Source organism: Bombina bombina, chromosome 8 (assembly GCF_027579735.1).
Source record: "Bombina bombina isolate aBomBom1 chromosome 8, aBomBom1.pri, whole genome shotgun sequence".
NCBI lineage: Eukaryota > Metazoa > Chordata > Amphibia > Anura > Bombinatoridae > Bombina > Bombina bombina.
Window position 1 is genome coordinate 175,800,371 of NC_069506.1, and position 21,761 is coordinate 175,822,131.

The 21,761-nt window shown below is 40.3% G+C and overlaps 1 protein-coding gene across 3 annotated transcripts in view; it reads right to left on the reverse strand.

Moving 5' to 3' along the window:
* The window catches only part of MBOAT7 (membrane bound O-acyltransferase domain containing 7), an 86,468-nt gene that overhangs the window by 48,645 nt on the left and 16,062 nt on the right, over positions 1–21,761 (reverse strand). For all 3 annotated transcript variants that reach the window (XM_053690732.1, XM_053690733.1, XM_053690734.1), the window contains one exon: positions 19,632–19,761. In XM_053690732.1, the coding sequence (XP_053546707.1) occupies positions 19,632–19,761 (130 nt within the window). The remainder of the gene's footprint in view (positions 1–19,631; positions 19,762–21,761) is intronic.

The window sequence follows — 21,761 nt, forward strand, 5'->3', positions numbered from 1 at the left end:
AGGCTGGCGTCTGTTGTTACAATTGTCCAGTCCGGCCTGCTGAATGGCATCCCCCTGGACAGATGTGGCCGAGAAAGCCACCATAGAAGAGAATTTCTGGTCTCTTGATCCAGATTCAGAGGAGGGGACAAGTCTGAGTAATCCCCATTCCACTGATTTAGCATGCACAATTGCAGCGGTCTGAGATGTAGGCGTGCAAAGGGTACTATGTCCATTGCTGCTACCATTAAGCCGATCACCTCCATGCATTGAGCTACTGACGGGTGTTGAATGGAATGAAGGACACGGCATGCATTTTGAAGCTTTGTTAACCTGTCTTCTGTCAGGTAAATCTTCATTTCTACAGAATCTATAAGAGTCCCCAAGAAGGGAACTCTTGTGAGTGGAAAGAGAGAACTCTTCTTTTCGTTCACCTTCCATCCATACGACCTTAGAAATGCCAGTACTAACTCTGTATGAGACTTGGCAGTTTGAAAGCTTGAAGCTTGTATCAGAATGTCGTCTAGGTACGGAGCTACCGCAATTCCTCGCGGTCTTAGTAGCGCCAGAAGAGCACCCAGAACCTTTGTGAAGAATCTCGGAGCCGTAGCCAATCCGAATGGAAGAGCTACAAACTGGTAATGCCTGTCTAGAAAGGCAAACCTTAGATACCGGTAATGATCTTTGTGAATCGGTATGTGAAGGTAAGCATCCTTTAAATCCACTGTGGTCATGTACTGACCCTTTTGGATCATGGGTAAAATTGTCCGAATAGTTTCCATTTTGAACGATGGAACTCTTAGGAATTTGTTTAGGATCTTTAAATCCAAGATTGGCCTGAAAGTTCCCTCTTTTTTGGGAACCACAAACAGATTTGAGTAAAACCCTTGTCCTTGTTCCGACCGCGGAACCGGATGGATCACTCCCATTAATAAAAGATCTTGTACGCAGCGTAGAAACGCCTCTTTCTTTATTTGGTTTGTTGACAACCTTGACAGATGAAATCTCCCTCTTGGGGGAGAGAATTTGAAGTCTAGAAGGTATCCCTGAGATATGATCTCTAACGCCCAGGGATCCTGGACATCTCTTGCCCAAGCCTGGGCGAAGAGAGAAAGTCTGCCCCCCACTAGATCCGTTCCCGGATCGGGGGCCCTCGATTCATGCTGTCTTAGGGGCAGCAGCAGGTTTCCTGGCCTGCTTGCCCTTGTTCCAGGACTGGTTAGGTCTCCAGCCTTGTCTGTAGCGAGCAACAGCTCCTTCCTGTTTTGGTGCAGAGGAAGTTGATGCTGCTCCTGCTTTGAAATTACGAAAGGAACGAAAATTAGACTGTCTAGCCTTAGGTTTGGCTCTGTCTTGAGGCAGGGCATGGCCTTTACCTCCTGTAATGTCAGCGATAATTTCTTTCAACCCGGGCCCGAATAAGGTCTGCCCTTTGAAAGGTATATTAAGCAATTTAGATTTAGAAGTAACGTCAGCTGACCAGGATTTTAGCCACAGTGCTCTGCGTGCCTGAATGGCGAATCCGGCATTCTTAGCCGTAAGTTTAGTTAAATGTACTACGGCATCTGAAATAAATGAGTTAGCTAACTTAAGGGATTTAAGCTTGTGTGTAATCTCATCTAATGGAGCTGATTCAAGTGTCTCTTCCAGAGACTCAAACCAAAATGCTGCTGCAGCCGTGACAGGCGCAATGCATGCAAGAGGTTGCAATATAAAACCTTGTTGAACAAACATTTTCTTAAGGTAACCCTCTAACTTTTTATCCATTGGATCTGAAAAGGCACAGCTATCCTCCACCGGGATAGTGGTACGCTTAGCTCAAGTAGAAACTGCTCCCTCCACCTTAGGGACCGTTTGCCATAAGTCCCGTGTGGTGGCGTCTATTGGAAACATCTTTCTAAATATCGGAGGGGGTGAGAACGGCACACCGGGTCTATCCCACTCCTTAGTAACAATTTCAGTAAGTCTCTTAGGTATAGGAAAAAAGTCAGTACTCGCCGGTACCGCAAAATATTTATCCAACCTACACATTTTCTCTGGTATTGCAACTGTGTTACAATCATTCAGAACCGCTAACACCTCCCCTAGTAATACACGGAGGTTTTCCAGCTTAAATTTAAAATTTGAAATATCTGAATCCAGTTTGTTTGGATCAGAACCATCACCCGCAGAATGAAGCTCTCCGTCCTCATGTTCTGCAAATTGTGACGCAGTGTCTGACATGGCCCTAATATTATCAGCGCACTCTGTTCTCACCCCAGAGTGATCACGCTTACCTCTTAGTTCTGGTAATTTAGCCAAAATTTCAGTCATAACAGTAGCCATATCCTGTAATGTGATTTGTAATGGCCGCCCAGATGTACTCGGCGCTACAATATCACGCACCTCCCGAGCGGGAGATGCAGGTACTGACACGTGAGGCGAGTTAGTCGGCATAACTCTCCCCTCGTTGTTTGGTGAAATATGTTCAATTTGTACAGATTGACTTTTATTTAAAGTAGCATCAATACAGTTAGTACATAAATTTCTATTGGGCTCCACTTTGGCTTTAGCACATATAGCACAGATATCTTCCTCTGAATCAGACATGTTTAACACACTAGCAAATAAACTAGCAACTTGGAAATACTTTTCAAGTAATTTACTATAGTATGAAAACGTACTGTGCCTATAAGAAGCACAGAAAAAGTTATGACAGTTGAAAATTAATAAACTGAAAAGTTATAGCATCAAATCTTTGTAAAAAACACAATTTTAGCAAAGGATTGCTCCCATTAGCAAAGGATAACTAACCCTGATAGCAGAAAAAAAAAAAAAAATACAGAAATAAACGTTTTTTTATCACAGTCAACTACAATCTCACAGCTCTGCTGTGAGTGATTACCTCCCTCAAAACAAGTTTTGAAGACCCCTGAGTTCTGTAGAGATGAACCGGATCATGCAGGGAAGACAATAAACTTCTGACTGAATTTTTTGATGCGTAGCAAAAGCGCCAAAAAAGGCCCCTCCCCCTCACACATAACATTGAGAGAGATCAGTAAACTGTCATAAATTAAATAAAACGACTGCCAAGTGGAAAAAAATAGTGCCCAAAACATTTTTTCACCCAGTACCTCAGAAAATTAAACGATTTTACATGCCAGCAAAAAACGTTTAACATTAATAAATTGAGTGTTATTAAAAAGCCTGTTGCTAGTCCCTGCAAATTAGGCTAAAGTTTTATGCATACAGTATAATTCCAGTGAAGTGCCATTCCCCAGAATACTGAAGTGTAAAATATACATACATGACAGCCTGATACCAGTTGCTGCTACTGCATTTAAGGCTGAGTTTACATTATATCGGTATGGCAGAATTTTCTCATCAATTCCATTGTCAGAAAATAATAAGCTGCTACATACCTCTTTGCAGATTAATCTGCCCGCTGTCCCCTGATCTGAAGTTTACCTCTCCTCAGATGGCCGAGAAACAGCAATATGATCTTAACTACTCCGGCTAAAATCATAGAAAAACTCAGGTAGATTCTTCTTCAAATTCTACCAGAGAAGGAATAACACACTCCGGTGCTATTATAAAATAACAAACTTTTGATTGAAGGTATGAAACTGTCAGGGTTTCCTCTCATATTACCTGTCAGTAATCACTATCCCTTTAATTCTCTGCTCACCTTATCCTCTCCACCCTATTTAAGGTTGCCTCCCACTTCACAAAGTGCTTAGTATTGAAGTTATACCTCTCATACACTACAAGCCAACTTCTGCTCTGTACTGAGTTTCCTAACAGACGGATTCACGCAACTAGATCAATCTACCAAAGTGAAGACTGTTCACATTTCCTACGATTCAGCATTTGGTAAAACTATATTATGTTATTTATCCACAGCGCCCTTTAACACTTTGTCATTTTCTTTTGCTCCGGATTACACTGCTTCGGCAGTCAGCTGGGATACAATTACGCTCATGCAAGCCACGAGGCTGTGACGTCACACGCCAACTTCAGCACAGTCGGACTACACAGCGCTCTATAACGATACATTGTATCACTCAGCTCTCTCAAACGAATAGTTTCTCCGGTAAGCCTAATCTTCATAATTAATTCTGCTGTGGTATGCTGCAACAATATTTCAGTCCTATTCAGTTCTTAAGCTAATTGGACAATATTCAACATTGATATATTCCTATAATACTTTATTTTTATTTTTTCCAATCACACCTCATTTAATTAATTGTTGCACTAACTATTGAATATTCTTTATAGTTGTTGTGCATCATATTCTATTTTTGTTTTTACCTATTTTTCTTTATTCTGACCTCTGGGGTGTAAAACCGATTTCCCTGCTGCATTCCCTCAGTGCATTCCTCTGCACATGAGGCAGCTATAGGGTAATACTATTTACACCACCATTATAGAAATCACAGCTTGGTGTTACAATTGAAGATACATCCTGTCATTGTATTTTTCAGTAACTTTCTGCTACACTAATATACATCTATTTTGTCTCGGCAATTGAGGTCTAACCATTGATACTAAAAAATTATTTCCTTTTCTTCAGATTTGCATACGGGTGTGACAGAATACTAAGCCCTAAAGTAATATGGACCCAGCTGAGACCAACCCACACATAATTGCCCTTCAACAAAGGGTTGATTTATTAACTGATGGTCTCAATTCCCTTAAAACAGAGAATGAGACTATAAAAGCTTATATTAGGGATGTGGTTGACAAAAGAATTTCTGGCTCTGAGCCCCAAGTTAGTCCCCCAGAAAAATTCCATGGGGATAGATCCCAGTATAGAGAATTCAAAAACGCATGCTTGCTTATGTTTGCATTAAAACCTCATACCTATCCTACTGATAGGGTGAGGGTTCTTACTACGATATCATACTTAAGGGGTGAACCCCGTACTTGGGCGAATACATTCTTTGAGAACAATGAAGAAATCTTAAACTCATTAGAGAATTTTTTCACTGCTATGGGTCAGCTGTATGAGGACCCATACAAACAGCTTACTGCAGAAACAGCCATGAGAGGATTAAGACAGAAAAAGAGGGTTGTAGAAGACTACATCACCGAATTCAAGAAATGGGCAAAAGATTCACAGTGGAACAACTTATCATTGCGGAACCAGTTTAGATTGGGTTTGTCTGACCCTATTAAAGATGAACTTTCACGAATAGATCTACCTTCTACACTAGAAGATTTGATGACCCTGTCCATCACCATAGATAGACGCCTCCGGGAAAGGCAGCAAGAGAGGTCTTCACATGATTTCTCTTACAAAAAACAAGTCACTACCTCACATACTACTTCCTCTACTAAAATCTTGGCTGAACCTATGGATATAGGATTCGTAAAAGGTCCTCTTTCTCCCCAAGAGAAACTCAGACGACGCAACTTAAATCTCTGCCTATATTGTGCTTCTGACGATCACACAGTAAAAGATTGTCCATCCCTTCTCAGACAGAACAAGGGTAAGATTTCATACCAGCCATTTTGTTGTACTACCCAGGTACAAACTCATTCTTATTTAACACTGTCTCTTCTCTTACAGTGGGAACAACAGCGGGCCAGCGCATCCGCGATAGTTGATTCTGGAGCCACTGCTTCATACATAGATAAGGAGTATGTCACTGTAAATAAAATACTGCTAACCCAGAAAAAGTCTCCTGTTTTTCTTAGGGGAATAGATGGTAGAGAAATCACCACTGGTCCTGTGGTTTATGAAACTGTACCCCTCCTGGTGAGTACCACTGACCACCATAGAGAATTTATTACTTTTGATGTAATCTGTTCACCTGTTTCCCCTGTGGTTCTGGGTATTCAATGGCTTAAAACTCACAATCCAACTATAAACTGGTTTAACAACTCACTGACTTTCTCTTCTCCTTACTGTATTAACAACTGTTTTCCGGTCACTATACTACAGACAACCGAAGTGTCACCTGAAAACCTTGTACCTGATGTGTACAAAGAGTACATTGATGTTTTTAGTAAGACAGAAAGTGAAAACCTACCCCCTCATCGTAAATACGATTGTCCCATTGATATCATCCCAGGATCTGAAATACCTTGTGGGCATATATTCCCTCTGTCGAACCCTGAACTTCTGCATTTAAAAACTTACATCCATGAAAATCTAAAAAAAGGCTTCATTCGCCCCTCTACTTCTCCCGCAGGTGCGGGGATATTTTTTGTGAAAAATAAAGACGGTTCACTAAGACCCATAATCGACTATAGAAAATTAAATCAGATTACCATAAAAAATAGGTACCCTTTACCGTTGATTCCGGAGCTCATAGAGAGACTTGAAGGGGCCAAATACTTCACTAAATTAGACCTAAGGGGGGCTTACAACCTAATCCGAATAAGATCTGGGGATGAATGGTTGACGGCGTTTCGAACTCGTTATGGATTGTTCGAATACGTCGTCATGCCATTTGGGTTATGTAATGCCCCTGCTACTTTTCAGCATCTTATCAACGACGTATTCAGAGATATCCTGGATGTTTACATCGTCATCTACCTGGATGATATACTGGTATACTCCAAGTCCTTATCTGAACATATTACTCATGTTAAACAAGTTCTCTCCAGACTTAGAAGTAACCATCTATACGCAAAGGCTGAAAAATGTATATTCAATTCGCAGTCTCATTCCTAGGTTACGAAATTTCCCCAGCAGGCATTCGTATGGAGGACAACAAAATCAATACAATTCTACAGTGGCCCATCCCTAAAACAAAAAAACAAGTACAAAGTTTTATGGGATTTGCCAACTTTTATCGAAAGTTTATAAAAAATTTCTCCAAGCTCACAGTTCCACTTACTTCATTAACAAAATCTAATAGTACTTTCAAATGGTCCTCTGATGCTCAAAAAGCATTTGACTTCCTCAAGGAAAAATTTACCACTGCTCCCATCCTCCGCTTCCCTGACCCAAAGTATCAATTTGTCCTGGAAGTCGATGCATCCAACTATGCAGTAGGCGCAATCTTGTCTCAGAGGGAAGATTTGAAAAAACCCCTACACCCTGTCGCCTACTACTCACGAACCCTGAATTTGGCTGAACAAAACTATCCCATCGGGGATAAAGAGTTACTTGCTATAAAGCTATCTTTGGAACATTGGCGACACCTGTTGGAAGGGACTGCTATTCCTATTCTAATTTATACCGACCATAGGAATTTACAGTACCTAAAGTCTACTAGGACCTTATCTGCTAGACAAGTCCGCTGGAATCTATTCCTATCAAGGTTTAATTACCTAATTACTTTTCGCCCATCTGGAAAAAATCAGAAGGCGGATGCCCTCTCTCGTATGCCAGTGGACAAACCTTTACCATCCCTTCAACAATCTCTTATCCCACCTCAAAATTTTCTCTGTTTCACCACAAACTCCATGCCTATCCTAAAAACTGAACAAAGAAAGGATAAAACAAAGGCGAAGCTTGATCTTATCATCAAACCCGATGGCTGTTACTACTTCAACTCTAAATTATACATCCTACCTACTCTCAGATCTACTCTCCTCCATTCTGTACATGACTCTGTACTCGCTGGGCATCCTGGCATTACTAAGACTTTAGAATTAGTTAACAGAAACTATTGGTGGCCTCATATGACCACTGACATAAAAAACCATGTTCAAACTTGTGGTACATGTATAGTTTCAAAAAAGGAAAAACAGCCCCCCTATGGTTTGCTACTTTCTCTACCTACACCAAACAGGCCATGGTCTGACATTGCACTTGATTTTATTGTTGACCTGCCTCTTTCCTCAAAAAATACCACCATTCTTGTTGTTGTGGATTTGTTCACAAAAATGTGTCATTTTATTCCATATAACAAACTACCTACTGCTATGGAGACTATCCGTTTACTTATTTCCAATGTGATCAAATACCATGGTATACCCTCTACTATCCTTTCCGATCGAGGCACACAATTCTCCAGCAAGTTATGGTCGCAATTCTGTAAAATATTCAACATTGACAGAAAACTTACTACTGCGTATCATCCACAAACAAATGGACAGACGGAAAGATGTAATCAGTGGCTTGAGCAATTCTTGAGAGCATTCTGTTCTACACAACAAGATCATTGGTCTGAACTTTTACCTTATGCCGAATTCTGTTATAATAATACGTTACATGCCTCTACCAATCAAACCCCGTTCTTTGCAAACTATGGTTTTCACCCTTCTTTTCAGTTGTTACCTACCTCACAGTCTCTCTCTCCCAGCATTTCAGAATTATCTGACTCCATCTCCTCTAATTTCAAATCTATCGAATCCTCCATAAAACGGGCCAAAGACATACAAAAACATTACTATGACAAACACAGAAGAACTCCTCCAGTCTACCAAATAGGCGATTTAGTATGGCTTTCTACAAAAAACTTGAGATTGAATACTCCATCTAGAAAACTCTCCCCTCTTTTCGTTGGACCATATCCAGTTGAGAAAGTGATCAATCCAAATGCTGTTCGACTCAAGTTACCTGATACAATAAAGATTCACCCAACATTTCACGTCTCCCTACTAAAACCGTATAGGGAGGTTAGACGTAACTCAAATCAACGGTCTACTCCTACCATTACCATTGATCCAAATGTCGAGTATGAAATAAGATCTATTCTCGACTCCCGCCTGTACAGAGGAGCTCTACAATACCTCATCAGCTGGAAGGGCTACTCCAAGGAGGAAGACTCTTGGGAACCTGCTAGCAACATTTCAGCACCTCGTCTGGTTTCCAGTTTTCATCAAAGAAACCCTGATCGCCCAGGACCATGAGCCCCTGGAGTTGCTCATTAGATGGGGGATTCTGTCAGGGTTTCCTCTCATATTACCTGTCAGTAATCACTATCCCTTTAATTCTCTGCTCACCTTATCCTCTCCACCCTATTTAAGGTTGCCTCCCACTTCACAAAGTGCTTAGTATTGAAGTTATACCTCTCATACACTACAAGCCAACTTCTGCTCTGTACTGAGTTTCCTAACAGACGGATTCACGCAACTAGATCAATCTACCAAAGTGAAGACTGTTCACATTTCCTACGATTCAGCATTTGGTAAAACTATATTATGTTATTTATCCACAGCGCCCTTTAACACTTTGTCATTTTCTTTTGCTCCGGATTACACTGCTTCGGCAGTCAGCTGGGATACAATTACGCTCATGCAAGCCACGAGGCTGTGACGTCACACGCCAACTTCAGCACAGTCGGACTACACAGCGCTCTATAACGATACATTGTATCACTCAGCTCTCTCAAACGAATAGTTTCTCCGGTAAGCCTAATCTTCATAATTTTTTTTTTTTTTTTTTTTTAAATCGTTTATTGAAAAGGATAAATTAAATCAACAATATAGGAGACGCAGCTCCAATACAGTACAAATCAAATACATCTCTATTTCTTTTGTTGCATGACAAAAGTTAACTTAGCGGAAAACAATTGGTAATTGAATTTAAATTCCATTTCATCTAGTTTAAACAGAAAGACCAGAAGGACATAAGGTTACAAAAAAGCTAAACAACAGAAAAAAAAGCATCCTTCCTTGGTTACATACTACTTGAAGATAGGTCCTCTTCTCCTGAATCTATGTTAAGACTCGACTAAATGCATACATAATTCTACTCAGACTGACCGAACTAGTCCCTAGACCACTAAATACTGCTATATTCCAGTTAATAATCATTAATTTTGCTAGTACGGATTTTACTTGGAACAGTCCGGGAGCCCGCTACAAGCTCCTGGTACCTATAACAGGGGGTTAACTCTACTCGTGGCTCCTTGTCTACCTCTTCCTCCTGAGTTTAAGTCGTTGCGGAGACCTATATTCCCTTCTTGATAGGAGGGCCAGGCAGAAGGGGGGGAGGGCCCAGCGCGAAGGGGGAAAAAAAAAAAAAAAAAAAAAAAAAAGGGAAAGGGGGAGGAAGATTGATTCCTATCTTTTGCCCTCCCTCCTCTCCCTTTAATGAATTAAACCAGGACATCCCTCCCCAACATCCCCATCTTTCCTCTAGTGTTTGCCCAACCATGATCTAGGGAGCAAACCCCGTTCTATTTGGCTTTGTAGCCAGGGTGAGGATTTATACTGCAACACCGCCTGTTCCTGCATCTCCTCGGGAAGTGAGATAATGTATGATTTCCATTTACTAAAAAATCTAGAAATTTGTTTAGGGTTGATAGATCTTAAGTTATATTGCTCCAGAACCATTTGGTACTGGACTTCTTTCAAAAAATCGGTAAATTTAAGTGCTTTATGGTTCTTCCAGTTTCTTAGAATTAAATTTCGTGCTATCAAGATACATACATTAATAAATCTGTTATTAGGGAGAGCTGTCGTATATTTACATAAGAACACTATCTGTTGTAGCGTAACTTTGACACTTGTCCCCATAATCTTAGAGACCCAGAAATTGATCTTCTGCCATAATTGGGATATTTTGGGGCAGGACCAAAAACAATGAACATAATCTGTGCGTTCCTTACTACACTTAGGACAGTTCCCTTTTTCAGGACTACATTTAACAAGTCTGGCTGGAGTGAGATATGCCCTATTAACTAGTTTCATATGAGATTCTTTCCAAGCATGCATATGTGTTGCCCTAGCTACCAGTGACATACTCTGTATTATAGTCTCACTCTCTAGTCTCAGATTTTCTTTTGCCCATTTTGTGGATATGTCTATGATATTGTTTTGGCCCCATGCTCTCATAATAGCAGTATATGGCTGGGAGATAGTGCTCACCCCCTTACGATAATCAGTAATTATATGTTTCAGATCTTTGTTATCTATGCCCACCCCTGTCTCTAATCTCAAATTCTCCACCCAATGCCTAATTTGCAAATAGGCGAAGAAGCTAGACTTCGGGAGATGGAGCTGGTTAACAATATTCTCGAATGAGCGGAGTCTCAACTGGTTACCATCGCATAACTGAATTACATAATTCACCCCACATTTGGCCCATAGCTCAAATACCGAGGGCTTACATGCTATTGGGAAATTCGGATTACCCATTATGGGTAAATATTCTGATTTCCTAAAATCTGCTCCAAGTTCCTTGCAAATTTTCTGCCAAGCTTGAACAACACACTTAAAAGTGAGCAACTGGCATACTTGATCTGGTAATTTACTTGCCGTATGGTGAAGGATTGCCTTCAAGCTAAACGGTTTTATCAGAGTAGACTCGATCTCATAAAACGAGATTTGATTCTTCTCGGTGATCCAATCCAGAGCAAATTTTGCTACTGCGACATAATTGTAAAATTTCAGGTTGGGACAGGCCATACCTCCAAAAGCTTTAGGGAGAGTTAGCTTGAATAGTGAGATCCGTGGTTTCTTGGCTTGCCAGATGAACTGATTGAGCGCCTTATTAAAGGTATCTAGATCTTTTTTATATAGCAGAAGCGGGAGATTCTGTAGAAAATAAAGCAATTTGGGGAAGAGCACTACCTTGACTAACATGATTCGAGCAGTGAGGGACAGAGGGAGGTGCCCCCAGTTCTGCATTTTCAGAATCAGGCCCTTGATGCAGGGTTTAAAGTTGAGTTCATACCATCTGTTAGGGTCGGAGCTTAATGTAATTCCTAAATAAGTGATCTGAGTAGATTCTATAAATGGATGGGCACAGGGGCCTATAGGTTTGCGTATCCACATAATCTCTGATTTTCCGTAGTTAATTTTGTAACCTGAAAACGAACTAAACAGGTTGCATAGTTCCAATAACCGAGGGATAGAGGTCCTTACATTACTCAGAAAAAGCAGGAGATCGTCTGCAAACAACGAAAGAACCAACTTATGACCTCCCAGCTGAATACCTTGCATTTCCTTCCTCAAAAGAATTGCAAGTGGTTCAAGGGATAAGTTGAAAAGGAATGGGGATAGTGGACACCCTTGACGGGTACCCCGCCCCAGGATAATATTCTCAGTTAGTTCTCCATTCACAATGATTGAAGAATTTGGCTTCTTGTATAGTTGTGAAATAAAGCCTTGAAAGGAGCCAGTTATACCAAACTTCCCTAGCGTTGTGAGCAGGTGGTCCCAAACGATAGAATCGAACGCCTTTTCGGCGTCGATTGTAAGTATCGCAAGGTCCGGTTTAGGGCCGTGTCTTTCTACCTTATTCCAAAAAAAGTCAAGAGCCAATTGTATTTTCCTCAGATTTTTAACAGGGTTCCTGCCCATCATGAAACCCGGCTGGTCAGGATGTATGAGCTCTCCTAAGGGAGTTTTCAATCTATTCGCCAAGATATATGTAAGGATCTTATAGTCTTGGTTCAAGAGTGAAATAGGCCTATATGACGAGGTTAACTCTGGGTCTTTACCTTTTTTGGGGATCAAGACTATATTAGAAGCCGCAAATAAGGGGGATTGGGGTTTGTTCCTGATAAAATAGTCATTGAATAAGTTAACTAACACTGACGGAATCTGATCAGAGAGGAGTTTGTAAAACTCTGTTGGTAGAGCGTCTGGCCCAGGAGCTTTCCCTAGCTTCAGCTTCTGAATAGCTTTCACGATTTCTTCTACAGAGAAGGGCTTATTCAGCGCTTGAAGGGCCTCTTTATTGATTTGCGGGAGGGTTAGACCTTGCCAGAACTGTTGTTTCAAGAAGGAGTTAATCTGCTTCTCTGCATATAATTCTTGATATGCCTGGAAGAAGGCAGCTCTAATTGCTGAGGGATCAGTTACTCTGGTATTTTTAAACTTAATTGCTGAGATATAGTTTTTTTGCTGTCTTATTTTAACAATCCTAGCTAGGTATTTAGCTGAGACACCATGCACCCCAGCATATAGGGCTTTAAGCTTTAAATCTTCTGATACAGAGTGCTGTTTCAGAAACAGATCATACACAGCTTTACTATCTTTATACTTAAGCCATTGCTCGGGTGAAGGGGCGGTAAGATATCTCCTATAGTTGTTACTTAAGGTATTAGCTAATTGCAACTCTCTTCTCCTCCATATTGCCCTTGTTCTTACTACATACGCCTTGATCTCCCCTCTAAAAACGGCTTTCGCGGTTTCCCAGAGAATCTCTGGCCTATCTGAATAGTCTTGATTTTCAGCAATATATTGATACCATCTTTTCTGAATCCACTTTTTAAAGTGTGGATTGTTGTAAAGATATTGAGGAAAAAAGAACTTATTTGTTGAGGTTGGTTTCTCACTTAGTCCTAGCTCTAATGAGATAATAGCGTGATCAGAGATCAAGATGTCTTGGATATCAGCCCGCATTTTTATTTTAGCCATATGTTTAATAGTTAGGAAGAAATCAATCCTTGAGAAAGAAGCATGCGCCCTAGAAGCGCATGTATACTCCCGCCGATCCGGGTTCTGGAGCCGCCAAATATCTTGTAATACAAGACTCTTAGTAAATCTTTGAAGGACATCTACATCCTTCGTTTTCCTTAATAGATTGGATATCTTTGATCTATCTAGAACCTGAGAGAAAACCAAATTAAAATCACCGACAACTATCAAGTTTTTCCCTGTGTGCAGGAACAATTTCAACCTTAAACTTTCCCAGAAACTTTTATCCATCCTATTAGGACCATACACATTGCAAAAAACAAAGGTGGAGCCATTAACTTCCATCTCTAAAATTTGGTACCTCCCATTTATATCATTTTCTACAGTTATGATTTTGTAATCAAGTTGTTTACGTATTAATATTGCTAGACCTCTCTTAGATTTATCATATGGGGTGAACACTACCTCCCCCACCCACTTGCATTTTAATTTGACAGCCTCCTTAGGTCTGAGATGGGTCTCCTGGATAAACACTATATCAGGCTTTTGGTAGCCGAGGTGTCTAATGGCTAACTTCCTTTTACGTGGGGAGGAAATCCCTCCAATATTCCAGGATAATAGTTTCAACTTAACCATTTAGACTACTGGGGGTAGGAGGGAAGAGAGAGAAGGAAAAAAAAAAAAAAAAAAAAAAAAAAAAAAAAAAGAAAAAAAAAGGGGGGGGGGGGGAAGGATAAAAAAAAGAAAAGGGGGGGACTCATCTCCCCCAGCACACCCGGCCCCCCCCTCCCCCCCCCCCCCTGAATTCTCCGCAGACAACATCCCACTCAGGTAGCCAACTAAGTTACACATGATTACCTCTGTCAATTGGAGAACCGCCATTGAATACCTTTTTGGGGTTCATCCTCTAGTCAAAAGGTACCTGAATTACAGGCCTATATTTTTACAATATGTCTTGATCTCTTCCAGTTTTGTAAAACTGCGAGATTCTCCATCTTTCTCTAGAATCACTTTAGCAGGGTACACTAATCTTGCATTTAAATTGGCCTTGATCAATTGGGAGCAAAATGGGGCCATTTCTCTACGCTTATTCTGAGTCTCCACCGAGAAATCCTGAAATAGTAAAATTTTGTTGGATCCTATCATAATATTATTGTTCTTACGGTACAATCTGAGGATGTGGAATTTGTCTTGATAATTTAAAAATTTAATAATGACTACTCTGGGTCTTGGCTGTCCCTCTAGGTTCCTTCTGGGCTGGCCTAGTCTATGAGCTCTCTCAATAGGTAACCTTACATTATCTATGTTGCTGCCTACAAGTTTTGGGAGCTGTGTGGCTGCAAAATTTATCAAATCATGGTACTCAGCAGTTTCCGGGAGCCCCACCACCCTCAAATTATTACGCCTTGCTCTATCCTCTAATTCCTCGATTTTAGCTTGTAAGACAGGAAGTTTAGTATCATGTATTTTAACCAGCTGTTCTTGTGTTAATAATCTGTCTTCTGCGTCAGATATTCTGGATTCTACTTCATTAATACGAATTGCAAACTGTTTAATTTCACTCGTAGCCATGGCAATTTCTGACTTTAAAGCTTCAAACTGTGGCATAACTAGTTCTGAGATCTGTTGAATTAGTAGAGAGTTATCAGGACCACTTGCCCCTGCATCATTTTGATTGAATATCTCAGAGCTACTCTCATTTGGTTTAGCTTTTTTATCTTTTGATTTAGGTGGCATGCTGGGTGGGGTAGTTTTAGTATGTGAAATGAATCTTTCCATGAATTAAGTGAATAAGTGAACAAACTTCAGCCCCAGTACTAAAATTAAGATACTAAGTGTATTTTCAAACTTTAGGTCCCTTTAAGTGAAATGTAGACCTAATTCCAATAGAATAGACACTGAAACAAGTGAGTGTGTGCTACGCAACCTGAAACAAAATTATCAGGCTAATCCTGTTAAAGTCAGTGTAAAGCTATATATAGATCGAGGGGTCCTATTCCTTCCCTTGTTCTATCTCCCCTCTCTCCTTTCCTTTCCTGAGTGAACTAAAGTGAGATTATGTGTACCAAACAAACAGAGCAAGTAGAGTGATATAAACACAAGTCTATAATTGCAAATAGTGTGAAAAAAAACAAACAGTGACTCAAATTTCAACACCTTCTGGGAGCACAACAAAGGAGCCCCTTAGGGGGTGTGGATATAGAAAAACAAGTGAAAATAAGCACACCACCTCACAAGATAATATTGATCTCAGTTTCCTAATTCCACACAAAAATAGCAGTTTTGGTTATTCTGCCTAGAAATTCCTAATCTCTGTAAAAAAAAGAAAAAAAACAGTATGCAATGTAATACAGTAAAACACTTAACTCAAAGCAGAATATATCAACCTTTTAACCAGACTTTTTTCCCTTTCTCTTGCCCTCTTTCTTTCCCCTTTTTTATTTTCTTTCCTTCTCTTTTTTCCTTTTCCCTCTCCCTTCAACACATTTCCATAATTGGATTTTGTTATAATGGCCAGGTCTAATATTTCCCAATTATGTAGCTCCTGAGGCCAGCTTCTAGGGCCCTTGTCTCTCAGATATATAATACCTTACAAACACATTAGACCCACGAACTCAATTATATAGTCAGGTCGGCCCAATTGAGGATAGGAGAAAGTCTCTTGTTGTGTTAAGCAGTCCCTTGTTCAAGAGGAAACCTTTTTGTTCTAGCCAAGTTTTTTAAATCAAGGAAACTTTTCTCCAGAATGTCCGGGTAGTGTATAATTCCCCAGGGCCAGTTATGGAGCAGACCCAGTTGTTCAAAAGAATAGGGAGGTATTATTTCCACTCTCACTTGGACCTTTGTATTTAAGAAAGAGAAAGTTTATTGCTGAAGTGTGGGGAGTTTTTTGCCTGGGATAGGGCCTTTTTTACCTCGCTATGTCCAGCTTAAACACAGTTTTAGGGAGAGGTGTTATAGGTAGTCTGGTGTATGTTGCACAGTAACACGCAGCGTATCCAAGCTCACATAGATATAGAAAGTATTGGAGGATCTTACCAGACCTTAGCGGCAGCTATCTTCCCCCTAATACCGGCTCTGCTTGAGGCATTTGCCTCTCTTCCACTGCTGCCAGTGAGTCCCAGCCTTCCTGGTTCAAACGGTGGTTAGAGTGCTGCACGGCTCCTTATTGCGAGCCTTCCTTCAGCAGAGTACCGTTTCACCGACTGAGCTCCAGCCTCCTCTCTCTGCCAGGCCCGCCCGTGAACCTCAGCTGCTTCCGACTCACGCTCTGGCCAGGACACGCCTCCAAAGGACGTCACCGTCTGGGGTACCTTGCCGTCCTACCGGACCAAGATCTTTCTGCCGGGGTAGACACACAGCCGCAATTGGTGGAGGGGCCGCCAATCCCAGACACCTCCAAGATCTCCGCCTCGCCCGCAGCAGCAATATCTCCCCTCTCTTTCCTGGTGGTAAGCCTGAGATGGTTCCACGGGTTTATTAGATTATTATCTGTCCCATAGCAAAATAAAATTGTGTAGGAACGCCGCCTGGCGTCACGACTCGGCACCTGAGTCTGTCTGCTGTTAGGGACCGGCTTCTGTAAAAAGTATCCAGACCAGGTAGCTTCTCTCTGGCCAAGGATAAGCACAGGTGGGGGGTGGTCGATAATGCCCTTCGCAGTAGAGCAAGATGCTAGCATGCAGGTAGCTGCTGCTAACTCCTCCCCTTCCGGTCACCCCTAATCTAATCTTCATAATTAATTCTGCTGTGGTATGCTGCAACAATATTTCAGTCCTATTCAGTTCTTAAGCTAATTGGACAATATTCAACATTGATATATTCCTATAATACTTTATTTTTATTTTTTCCAATCACACCTCATTTAATTAATTGTTGCACTAACTATTGAATATTCTTTATAGTTGTTGTGCATCATATTCTATTTTTGTTTTTACCTATTTTTCTTTATTCTGACCTCTGGGGTGTAAAACCGATTTCCCTGCTGCATTCCCTCAGTGCATTCCTCTGCACATGAGGCAGCTATAGGGTAATACTATTTACACCACCATTATAGAAATCACAGCTTGGTGTTACAATTGAAGATACATCCTGTCATTGTATTTTTCAGTAACTTTCTGCTACACTAATATACATCTATTTTGTCTCGGCAATTGAGGTCTAACCATTGATACTAAAAAATTATTTCCTTTTCTTCAGATTTGCATACGGGTGTGACAGAAACTAAGTATAATCACCACAGTCCTCTCACACATCCTATCTATTCGTTGGGTGCAAGAGAATGACTGGTAATGGCAGTTAGGGGAGGAGCTATATAGCAGCTCTGCTGGGTGAATCCTCTTGCACTTCCTGTTGGGGAGGAGTTAATATCCCATAAGTAATGGATGATCCGTGGACTGGATACACTTAACAAGAGAAATTGAATTGCACATTTCCTTGTTGCATCTAAAAAACAAAATAAATCTAGATAAATGTAATCACGTAAAATAGATTTATTTAGGGAATAAGGGCTAAGTATAATTTATTATTCAGCCAGAGGCATTAAATCACTGAGGGCTAAATTACAAATGGAGTGCAAACATGTTATTAGTTTTGTTGAATTAACAAGTCCAAATGTATCTTTTATCACTCAATATCTGCATTTCAGATAGGGAATTAGTGCACTAATTCCCTCATAGTAAAATTCATCATGAATTTTGTGAAAGAAATCTCCTCAAGTAGTGAAGTCCTTTATATAGTTCTGTGCTATACCATTTTGATGAAACTAAAGTACAAGACACTTCACACATGCACACAAACCACCTCTGACCCCTTTCCTGCCCTGCCCCTTATCATATACTATATTAATTTAATTCTACCACAAATCCTTTTTTTTCCCATTTATAAATCTGTTTCAAGTATCAAGCCTAAATATAACAAACAAAATGAAACCCAAATTTTTTCTTTCATGATTTAGAAAGAGCATACAATTTTTAACACAAAAGCATATCTAGATAGGCTAAGTAGCTGCTGATTGGTGGATGCAAATAGATGCCTCATTTGATTGGCTCATCTATGCGCATTGCTATTTCTTCAAAAAGAATATCTGAAGAATTAAGCAAATTAGATAATAGAAGTAAATTGGAATGTTGTTTAAAATTGTATTCTCTATCTGAATCATGAAAGAAAACATTTGGGTTTAATGTCCCTTTAAATCCTTTATTTCCATAGCATTTTCATGTGTTTTGTTATCCAAACTAGCAAGCGATAATGGTTTTCTTCAGGACTCTTAACTCACCAGTTGTAATATGAATGTGCTAACAGCCCTAACTGAGAAATACATTACAAAGTATAGGAAACGCAATAAAAAAAAGGTTTTGGCCCTACAGAGCAAGATAACGCCCCCTGCAGTATGGGTTTAGCTCCACTTGTAATCTAGCCCTATATAATTGCTAAATATAATAATATATTCAAATAAAAGTTTAGCCATAAAATAAATATGCAGACGTAATTTCTTTAATTATATTAGTTGTTTAAACATTAAAAAAAAATCATTGTAATATAGGTATCCCTAGTTTTACAGCCTTGTTCTTTTTATCTAACCTCCTCAGCTAATGATAGTTATAAATAACCCAATAAAGTAACAGGGTTTAATGCCCTTTTAAGGAACATGAAACCCAATGGTTTTCTTTCTTGATTCAGATAGAGCATGTGATTTTAAACAACTTTCCAATTTACTTCTATTATCTAATTTGTTTTGTTTTCTTGGTATCTTTTGTTGAAAAGGATACATAGGTAGGGCCAGGAGCTGCTGATTGGTGGCTGCACATATATGCCTCATGGTATTATCTCACCCAATGTGTTCAGCTAGCTCACAGTATTGTATTGCTGCCAAGAAAATGAAGCAAATTAGATAATAGAAGTAAATTGGAATATTGTTTAAAACTGCATGGATTTGAATTTGAATCATAAGAGCAAAAAAATGAGTTTAAATCCCTTTAAGAGATTAGATTTCACTGAGAGAACCCAGCTTTTTAAAGAGTGTTTCTGCACCAGCTTTAAATTCAATCTCTCCCATCTCCCACGGGGGGGATTATTTGTGATGCATCTCGTTTACATAGCTTTTCTATAGCCATTACTTTAGTATTGACATTTTCAGTATATGTGGAAGTTTTGACAAGTAAATGGCGCATTACAAAATAAAGGCAAAACTAGCTACTTGTAAACATTCTGACACACTCGATAAGTGGGAACACATTTAACAGTGAAATATTTTACAGTACACACTCATCGTAGGACAAATATGCTATTTGAACTTGGCTGATACAATTGCAATGCTGCCAGGCAGTGAAAGGGTTAACCAAGCTGCTAAATTACAAGTTGTATCTTTATAGAAGATCTACAATTGTGATTAGGGTTACCTGGGTGAAAGCTTTAGGATGAGCCATATCCCTATGATAGTTACAACAGAGTGCAGGACGTGTATCTGACAGGTTATCAGTGTGAGCAACAGTCCCACTGCAGCTCCCCCCAACTGCTTAACTTGCGGACCTGGCGAGAAGGAGAAATACATTAGTAGAAAAACTAGCAACATCATTTTTAAATATGTATTGAGCATATGGAGTATTTAAAATCACCAAACTGGTAAACACACACTCTGATTAATCTTTATAACCTAGCACAAGAGACTCAATATAACACTTCTACTAATCACCACATTTCCTCTATGTAGCTTAAAGGGACAGCCTACACCAAAATTGTTATTGTTTAAAAAGTTAGATAACACCTTTACTACCCATTCCCCAGCATTATTATATTAAAGTGAAGGTCAATTTTCATCAATGAGTGCCCGGTTTTTAAAAATACTTTTAAAAACAGGGGCACTTTCATTGATGAAAATTAACATTGCACTGGATTTGAAGAAATACTTACCTTTTACTCCTGCAAAGCCGGATCAACGATCCCCCCTCCTTCTTCTTCCTGCTGTAGACCACAGCAATGACGAAACTGGCTTCCTCCAATCACAGCCAGGCATTACGAGCTGGACGCTCTAGGGTGCAAGCCATGATTGGAGGAAGCCGGTTTTCGTCATTTCTGACGTCAGTCAAGAGGAACCGAGGTTGAGATCGTTGATCCGGTTTTGCAGGACTAAAAAGGTAAGTATTTCTTCAAATCCAGTGCAATGTTAATTTTCATCAATGAAAGTGCCACTGTTTTTAAAAGTATTTTTAAAAACCGGGCACTCATTGATGAAAATTGACCTTCACTTTAATATACTTTACACCCTTAAACCTCTAAATTTCTGCCTGTTTCTAAGCCACTGCAGACAGCCTCTTATCACATGCTTTTTATTAGCTTTTTACAACAGAAGGCTGCTAGTTCATGTGGGTCATACAGATAACATTGTGCTCACGCCTGTGGGTTGTGGATGACCCTGCACTAATTGACTAAAATGCAAGTCAATAGAAAATAAATAAATAGCAATGTAATCAGGGGACTGTCAAAAGAGGCTTAGATACAAGGTAATCAAAGAGTTAAAAAGTACATTAATATAACAGTGTTGGTTATGCAAAACTGAGGAATGGGTAATAAAGGGTTTATCTTTTTTTTTTTTTTAACCCCTTAACGACCGAGGACGTGCAGGGTACGTCCTCAAAAAAAAGGCAGTTAACGCCTGAGGACGTACCCTGCACGTCCTCGGTGTCGAAAGCAGCTGGAAGCGATCCTGATCGCTTCCAGCTGCTTTCCGGTTATTGCAGTGATGCCTCGATATGGAGGCATCCTGCAATAACCTTAAATGGCCATCCGATGCAGAGAGAGCCACTCTGTGGCCCTCTCTGCACCGGACATCGATGGCCGGTATCGTTGGTGGGTGGGAGCGAACTTGGGAGGCGGGTGGGCGGCCATCGATGCGTGGTGTAATGTGCAGGGGGGCGGGATCGGGGGCGGGAGGGAAAAGCTACACTACAGAAAAAAAATCTGAGAATAGCTCTAAATAATAAGAAAACAAAAATGTTCAATACAGTTTCTAAGTGATCTGCAACTTGTGGGAGGTTGGTGGGGAAAGCTACACTACAGAAAAGGGTTTTTTTTTAGAAAAAAATATTCCTTTTTTTACTAAACTGGGTACTGGCAGACAGCTGCCAGTACCCAAGATGGCGCCCGCTAAGGCAGAGGGGGAGGGTTAGAGAGCTGTTTGGTGTGGGATCAGTGAGGTTGGGGGCTAAGGGGGATACTACAAAGCAGCATATGTAAATATGCTAAAAAAACAAAACAAATATACCTTTTATTTTAGTACTGGCAGAGTTTCTGCCAGTACTTAAGATGGCGGGGACAATTGTGGGGTGGGGGAGGGAAGAGAGCTGTTTGGGAGGGATCAGGGGGTCTGATGTTTCAGGTGGGAGGCTGAGCTCTACACTAAAGCTAAAATTAACCCTGCAAGCTCCCTACAAGCTACATAATTAACCCCTTCACTGCTAGCCATAATACACGTGTGATGTGCATCAGCATTTAGTGGCCTTCTAATTAACAACAAGCAACGCCAAAGCCAT